Source organism: Salvia splendens, chromosome 13 (assembly GCF_004379255.2).
Source record: "Salvia splendens isolate huo1 chromosome 13, SspV2, whole genome shotgun sequence".
NCBI lineage: Eukaryota > Viridiplantae > Streptophyta > Magnoliopsida > Lamiales > Lamiaceae > Salvia > Salvia splendens.
This window is the reverse complement of record NC_056044.1, coordinates 31,693,130-31,700,762: the sequence shown is the minus strand read 5'-3', so window position 1 is coordinate 31,700,762 and position 7,633 is coordinate 31,693,130. Positions and strand designations below refer to the sequence as shown.

Genomic DNA, 7,633 nt, shown 5'->3' with positions numbered 1-7,633 from the left:
TCCACAAAAATCAAACGAAAACTCTACAATATTTAATTTGTGACCAAATTTCCAACCTATTATCACACTCAACAACTTGGCCCTTGTTAAGTTGATGAAAATATGAAATGAATGAGAGAATGATATAAAAATGCAAAGAAAATAGTAAGAATTTTTTTTATCTCTTCGTATTTTTTATTCTATTCATCATACCAAGAAGAGGGGTTTAAATATTTTCTTATAGTTATAAATTAAAAAGAAATGATAACATCTACTGTAAACATATTAAATAGAAAATTCTTAATTGACAAATTCGCAAGGACAAATCGAACTGGCGGCCGTTGTTCTTCCTCATCGTGACCTAAACCCATTAATTAAGTATAGTGTAAACACCGAAATTGCAACTAAACTGAATCCAAATTTAGAACAAAAGGCCTTGAAATTCAAAATCACCAAAGAAAACTTTATAAAAACCATTATACTTTATTTAAGTCATTCAATCAAATTACCAATGACCTAACATAATCAACCAAATCATCAAAGTTGACTGATGATGAACCACCTTTACTAACAGCCTTTTTAGCAAGCTTTGACCAATCTCGTGCCCTTTTCAAAAACTCATCCTTCCTCACTTCCATAACCTCTCTAACCGCCTTCTCAACAACCAACCTATCACAACTATCTTTAATATCCAAACCCATTCCCCAAACCTCACTCACAAACCTACTATTGATCGTTTGATCCCCAAAATAAGGCCAACAAATCATCGGCACACCCGCAACAATGCTCTCCAGAGTCGAGTTCCATCCACTGTGCGATAAGAACCCACCCACCGCAGGGTGGTTGAGCACCTCCTCCTGCGGGGCCCACTTCACCAAGTAACCCTTTTCTTTAGTACCCTCCATCAATTCCGCCGGGATTTGATCACCTCCGGTGATGGAATCCGGGCGCATCACCCACAAGAATCTCTGAGAACTATTCACCAAACCATGCCAGAACTCCATCAACTGCTCTCTCGTGACGACCGTTATGCTCCCAAAGCTCACGTAGATCACCGATCTAGGCGGCTGGGCGTTCAGCCAGTCTATGCAGCTCCGGTCTTCCGCCCAGAAGTTGCCGGAGAGAATTTCGGCCTCGGCCTCCTTCTCGACGAGCCGGCATTTCAGGTGCTTGTGGATAGGGCCGATGGTGTAGATATTCGGAATGTGGCTGCGAAGTTGCGATATGATCGGACCTTCGATGTCTTCAAATGTGTTGAATATTGCACCTTGTGCGCGCACAAGCTGCCTCGACACGGCGGCTAACGACTTAAGTAACGAATCGTTCGATTCGCCGCCGCGGAAGAAGCTCGGCAGGTCGCGGCGGCGGAGGAAACTTTCCATTCCCGGTACGCTTTTCACCAACGCATCCATATCTCCTACACGATATATATTCTAATCAACGAAATGGAAAAATGAGACAAATTATCTGAGATGGAGGGAGTATTAAAAATCAAAATCAAGAAATGAAGAGTCAATGATATATACCTTTCACAGGAACTTCTTTAGCTTCCATAAGCTCATTTATGTGGAAAAAAGCCCATAAATTTGAAAGAGTCGAAGTTCGGAAATACAATAAAGGAATCCGACTCTCCTCCGCAAAATCGACAGCGAAGCTGAGCAACCCGTCCGCGACGAAGCACGTAACCGGCCTACGCGCCGCGGACGCCAAAAAATCCTCATCAACCATCTTCTTCTTGAAGCGCGGCACCATGACGTTTGTGACGGAGGGGAAGACTTCCAAGACTCTGTCTCCGGCGCGGGGATGATCGTCGGGGAGGCCATCGGAGATCGTCCGAAACTGAAAGCCGGGGTAGCGGGCGAAGGTGGCGGCGACGGCGGTGTGCTGGAGGAGGCGGCGGTGGCTGAAGTCGGAAACTATGAAGGTGACGTGGAATTCAGACAAGCAGAAAAGATGAGCTAGATTGAGCATTGGGCTGAGATGGCCTTGAATCGGATAGGGGAAGATGAGGACATGAGGCGGCAGCTTTTCACCTTCGGATCCCATTTTCGGATAGAGATGCAAACGCTGTAATTTGGTGTTGGATTTATAGTACAATGTTGTCTAATACAATAAAGTCGGCCATTAGTTCATTCATTGACCATATTAATATGTCGGATAGTCAAGATTTTGTTTTTAATTTGTGTTATTATTAGTTGGGTTGATTGGGAAATAATCACTATCTTTCACTTCTTTGGGTAAGAGACATCAAGTTTGGCCAATCCCAAAACTTTTAGAAATACTCCCTCAGTCTCAGTTTAAGAGTAAGATTTAGTTATGGCACAGATTTTAAGAAATTGTTGGAGTGTGTAATAATTGAAGTGAGATAGTGGTTGTTGGAGTGTGTAATAATTGAAATGAGCTAGTGGAAAGTGAGTCCCTTTTGACTTTTTGTATGTTTAGAATTTTGTTTTGTTTTATTTTTGTAAAAGTAATGGTATTTAAGTGTAAATTTGATGAACAATGAGGTTAAATTTTATGTCCAAATATGGTAAATTCTAAATATGACTCTTAAACTGAGACGGACTTAAATGGCAAAATGTGACTCTTAAACTGGGACGGAGGGAGTAATAGATTATGTGACAGACAAAAAATACTATATGGACAAAATGTTCGACTACTTCATTTAATACAACCTAGCTAGTTTGCCACGCTTTTTTATTTTTACGCGTCACGTCAACAAATTCATACAGGTAGCACGGCATAGTTTTTAGTTACTGGACAAAAATAATGTTATAGTTTTACTAGAATTAGATCAACTTAATGGTTTTTTGGAAAATTTTCCATTCTTTTAATTTTTTTAATAATTCGTACTCCATAGATAAATATTCTATAAACCTAACCCTACTCCATCGTCCATAGATAAATATTCCACTTTGAATCAAAATTGATTTTAAAAATATGATATTTAATGTAATGAATATTATAAAATAATACTGTGAGATATTTAATGTTGAAATATGACAATACTATTGCGACTTTCAATAATTGGAGTACTAATTTTGGAAGTAATAATTTTGTATAATGTTGAAATATGACAATACTATTGCGACTTTCAATAATTGGAGTACTAATTTTGGAAGTACTAATTTTGTATAATGTTGAAATATGACAATACTATTGCGACTTTCAATAATTGGAGTATTTGATAATAATGTTTGTTTATTTTTCTTGTTTTGTTGTGGTATCAAATTTTAATTTGGATGTCATCCTTTTTTGACCAAACTAGTGACTTGGATCGGTGGAAAAGACGGCAAGAATTGCATTTTTGTGTAATAGTATTGAATAAATACTATGCACGTTGCTCACTGCTTACGTATGTTTCAAATTATTTTATACCTTCCTCCATTTTCTGAAAATAAAAACTTTGAAAATTACACAACTTTTATGCAAAATTAATACTATGTTCACTTATTATAGTACTCCATATTATAATAATGAAAAACGTCAACTAATTCTGACGCCAAACTTTTAAATTCCGTCTTCAAATTTTCTGTCTTATTTCATGGAGTAACTAATTTGACACATCATTAATAATTGTAATAAGTAATATATAAAATAAAATAAAATTAACCTTCAACTTATACATTAACCTACAAATTTATAATATGATTGTTTCGATTGACATTCTTAGTCAAATTGGCAGAGAAATCGGAGTTGGAAATCGATTCTTAATTAACTGAAAAAGTTTGGTTTGCTGGAGGAAAGCACCGCAGTTCTGTTGTGCTTACGGTTTATAAGAGTTTGTAAGTTTGGGCTTTCTTTCATTCTATTGGACTTTATGCTACATAAATGGGATATGCCTTAAATAGGATCCTATTTTGTCATTTAGACTATTTACTTCCTCCATCCACCAAATATGCACTATTTTGAAAACTCTTTTCTCCCTACTGAGACGAGACTCATTCTCCACTAACAATAAGTACTTTAATTAATTATTCTGTATATTTATCTCTTACTTTATCAATTATGCATTAAAACTCGTGACTAACTAAAAGTGCATATTCTTGTGAACGGAGGAAGTACTATTTCAAATCTAATTTTTTTATTTTTAATAAATCAAATTCGTAGGGGACATTTTAATGCTCCCTTCGTCCCAAGGTAATTGAGTCGTATTTCTTTTTGGGTTGTCCCTAGGTAGTTGAATAATTTTCTTTTGGCAAAAACTTTATCCTCTTCTATATTTTACTTTTTCTTAATCTCTCTTACTTTATTCACTTTCTTATTATACTCTCTTCACTTTAACCTGTAACACATCAATTTCTTAAATCTCGTTTGCCCAAAAGAAATACTCCAACTATCCTAGAATGAAATGAGTACAAATTACTCCATCCGTCCGCCATTAAATGTCCCTTTTTTTCCTATTTCGTCTGTCCGCCAATAAATGTCTCACTTCACTATTAATATATTTGGTTAGTGGACCTTACATTCCACTAACTCATTTCACTCACATTTTATTATAAAACCAATATATAAAAATAGGTCTCATATTCCACTAACTTTTTTACCCACCTTATTTTGTAAAGTCAAACAATTTCTTAAAACATGCGCCGGTCAAATATGAGACATTTAATCACGGACAGAAGGGACAGAGGGAGTAGTAAACTAAAAAAATACTACGAAAAGAGTGATTAAAATCTCACCACTAAATAATGATGCATATCTCATTAAAGAGAAAAATGTACAATAAAATGATATTAATTTTTATAGACAACCAAAAACTAATACTAAAAAATAACATGATTATTGATTGTCATGGAAGGAGTATACTCTATATTAATAAAAAACTAATACTAAAAAATAAGATGATTATTGATTGTCATGGAAGGAGTATACTCTATATTAATTAAATAAAACACATAGATTGAAGGTAATAGTGGACGGAGGCAGTAGCAGTCAATAAGGTAGCTCGCAGTCATAAATACTTTAAAGAAAATAATGGGACCTCGAAGACATCGAATTGAATTTTACCCGAATAGTCGATTCTCAAATTAAATCATTAGACAGAAAAACACCAAAAACACTAAAATATCAACCAATACACAGCTATAAGTGGTCCAGCAATCAATATTGGTGCCCCACAATCAACAATTTTAAAACCAATTTCCAAAAAAATCAGAAAATTCACCCCAACAAACATGACTTCCGATTCCGACCAACAAAATCTCCGACCACCGCCGCATGTACTGATTTTCCCGCTTCCGGTACACGGCCACCTCAACCCCATATGTTGAAGGTAGCCCATCTCCTCTGTCTATCCGAATTCCACGTCACCTTCATCATCTCCTACTTCAACCACCGCCGCCTGCTCCAGCACACCACCGCCTCCGCCGCCTTCTCCCGCTACCTCGGACTCTCCCCGACGGCCTCCCCGTCGACCACCCCCGCAGCGGTCACGGGGCCATGGAGATTGTGCCTTCCGTCGCAAACGTCACAGTCCCACTTTTCAAGAAAATGATGATCCAAGAAAACTTCTTGGCTTCCGCCGCCCGTCGCTCGGTTACCTGCTTCGTCCCCGACGGTCTCCTGAGTTTCGCCCCCGACTTTTGTGAAGAGAATGGAATTCCTCTCATCTGCTTCCGACCCCTCCTACTTTTGGGCTATTTACCGTTTTCCTCAGCTTCTTCAAGCTCAAGAAATTCCTTTCGCAAGTCAATTAAACTAATTATATTATTGTGTATTCGGTAAACTGAAGCGAGAACCACAAAGTATGGTCAAAGTACGTCATGCAACTTTAAAATCAGTCGAGAAAAAACAAAGTTCTGATTTGTTTGCAATTATCCCAGGCCGAATTTATCCGCTCACCTAGTCTACGTATATTTTTTAACCAAACGATATTACAAACCACATTATTAATTTAAATTTCAGGTGTAGGTGACATGAATATCTCACCGCAGGACAAATGATAATGTTAGACACTATGAATTTTACCGATCGATTTTTTAAGTTGCGAGATAGGCCATGATTTGACAAAACTTCAAGAGAATTTTTTAATATATGATTTTTTTACTGTCATGTACTCCCTCCCTCCGTACACAAAAAACAGGGTACATTTGCCATTTTTGGTTGTCCACGAAAAATAGGACACATTCAAAAAAGGAAAGTTTTCAACAAGTTCTCTCTTACTTTTTTCCTTTTCTCTTACTAATAATATGGACCTCACATTCCACTAATACTACTTCTCCTCTCTTACTTTATCAATTCTACATTAAAACTCGTGACATTCACAAAGTGCCCTATTTTTCATGGACGGAGAGAGTAGTATAATTTACCACGACAGGCTAGAATTTAACCAAACTTTGTGGTTTTTATGATAATTTGCATTATTATATTCGAATTTTATAGTAAATCTTATGCTAAATATATCTAATTTTGTAGGAAAATCGATGGATGGATTAATAAAAAGTATACCGGGAACGGAAGGTTTCCTACGGCGTCGTGACTTGCCGGGTTTCTACCGTGTCGATGACATAAACGACCCCACTCTCAAGGGAGTTGTAGCTGCAGCGAGGCTGATGAATATGGCGCAAGCCGTAATACTCAACAGTTGTGAAGATTTAGAGGGGCAAATAGTTGAAGAGATACAAAAACACGTGCCAAGAGTTTTCTCCGTCGGTCCAATCCACGAGCAAGTCAAATACAGACTGACGGAGAAGAAGGCGGAGTCCTCGATCATTACGGCCAGCCTATGGGCGGAAGACCGGAGCTGCATCGATTGGCTGGACGCGCAGCCGCCTAAATCCGTCGTCTATGTGAGCTTTGGGAGCTTAACACTTTTGACGAGAGAGCAAGTGTTAGAGTTCTTGCATGGATTACTCGAAAGTTCGCAGAGGTTTTTGTGGGTCATGAGGCCGGATTCAATCACCGGGAGCAACGGAGAGGATCCAGTTCCGGCGGAATTAATGGAATGTGTTAAAGGGAAGGGTTTGTTAGTGGAGTGGGCCCCGCAGGAGAAGGTGGTCAACCACCCTACGGTTGGAGGGTTTATGACTCACAGTGGATGGAATTCGACCCTAGAGAGCATTGCAGCCGGTTTGCCAATGATATGTTGGCCATATCTTGGGGATCAAACGACGAATAGTAGGTTTGTGAGTTGGGTTTGGAAGATCGGATTGGATATCAAAGATACTTGTGATAGAAAGATTATTGAGGAGGCAATTAGAGATGTGATGGAAATTAGAAAAGATGAGTTTATGGAAAGGTCAGGAAATTTGGCTAAACTTGTGAAAAGGACTATTAGTAAGGGGGGTTCGTCGTATAATAATTGGGATGACCTAATTCAGTATATTAAGTCATTGGTGATTTAGTTATGGATTGCCAATTGTATTATCATTGTTGAATAAAGTAAGAGTTACATTTAATTGCATGTATATGTGAAAATATGCATACCTCCTATTTGGTGACACCATCGACATTTAAAATTATTGTACGAAATATATTGATTTGAACTCCCATTCTGTTATGAGATGGGGTACTCAAAAGGGATTATCCAAAGTTCAAAACACATGATGAATTGAGTGGCAGCTATATATTTGTGACTGAGATTAGTTGCGGTTGTTAAGGAGTGGAGTGGCGGCATCTACTGTAATTTCTCCATATTTAGGAGTAGGAGTGA

The 7,633-nt window shown here is 37.9% G+C and overlaps 1 protein-coding gene, 1 long non-coding RNA gene and 1 pseudogene across 2 annotated transcripts; 1 reads left to right on the top strand and 2 right to left on the bottom strand.

The window, feature by feature from the left end:
- Positions 1 to 415: 415 nt before the first annotated feature.
- Positions 416 to 2,095, bottom strand: LOC121762813 (7-deoxyloganetic acid glucosyl transferase-like). Its single transcript, XM_042158822.1, has 2 exons — positions 1,506 to 2,095; positions 416 to 1,396 (listed from the first exon to the last, which is right to left on the bottom strand). The coding sequence occupies exons 1-2, from the start codon at positions 2,023 to 2,025 to the stop codon at positions 480 to 482; spliced, it is 1,437 nt and encodes a 478-aa protein (XP_042014756.1). The 5' UTR covers positions 2,026 to 2,095; the 3' UTR covers positions 416 to 479.
- A 2,883-nt stretch (positions 2,096 to 4,978) lies between these two features.
- Positions 4,979 to 6,539, bottom strand: LOC121761105. Its single transcript, XR_006041932.1, has 2 exons — positions 6,430 to 6,539; positions 4,979 to 5,660 (listed from the first exon to the last, which is right to left on the bottom strand). It is a non-coding gene; the product is annotated as an uncharacterized LOC121761105 (long non-coding RNA).
- On the top strand, positions 5,157 to 7,325 carry LOC121761104 (annotated as a pseudogene).
- Positions 7,326 to 7,633: the final 308 nt, after the last annotated feature.

Excerpts from the sequence above, each read along its gene's own strand:
- LOC121762813 (XM_042158822.1), bottom strand. The coding sequence starts at position 2,025 with ATGGGATCCGAAGGTGAAAAGCTGCCGCCTCATGTCCTCATCTTCCCC. Across the intron at positions 1,397-1,505 it reads TAAAGAAGTTCCTGTGAAAG|GAGATATGGATGCGTTGGTG; the intron begins GTATATATCATT and ends TATATCGTGTAG.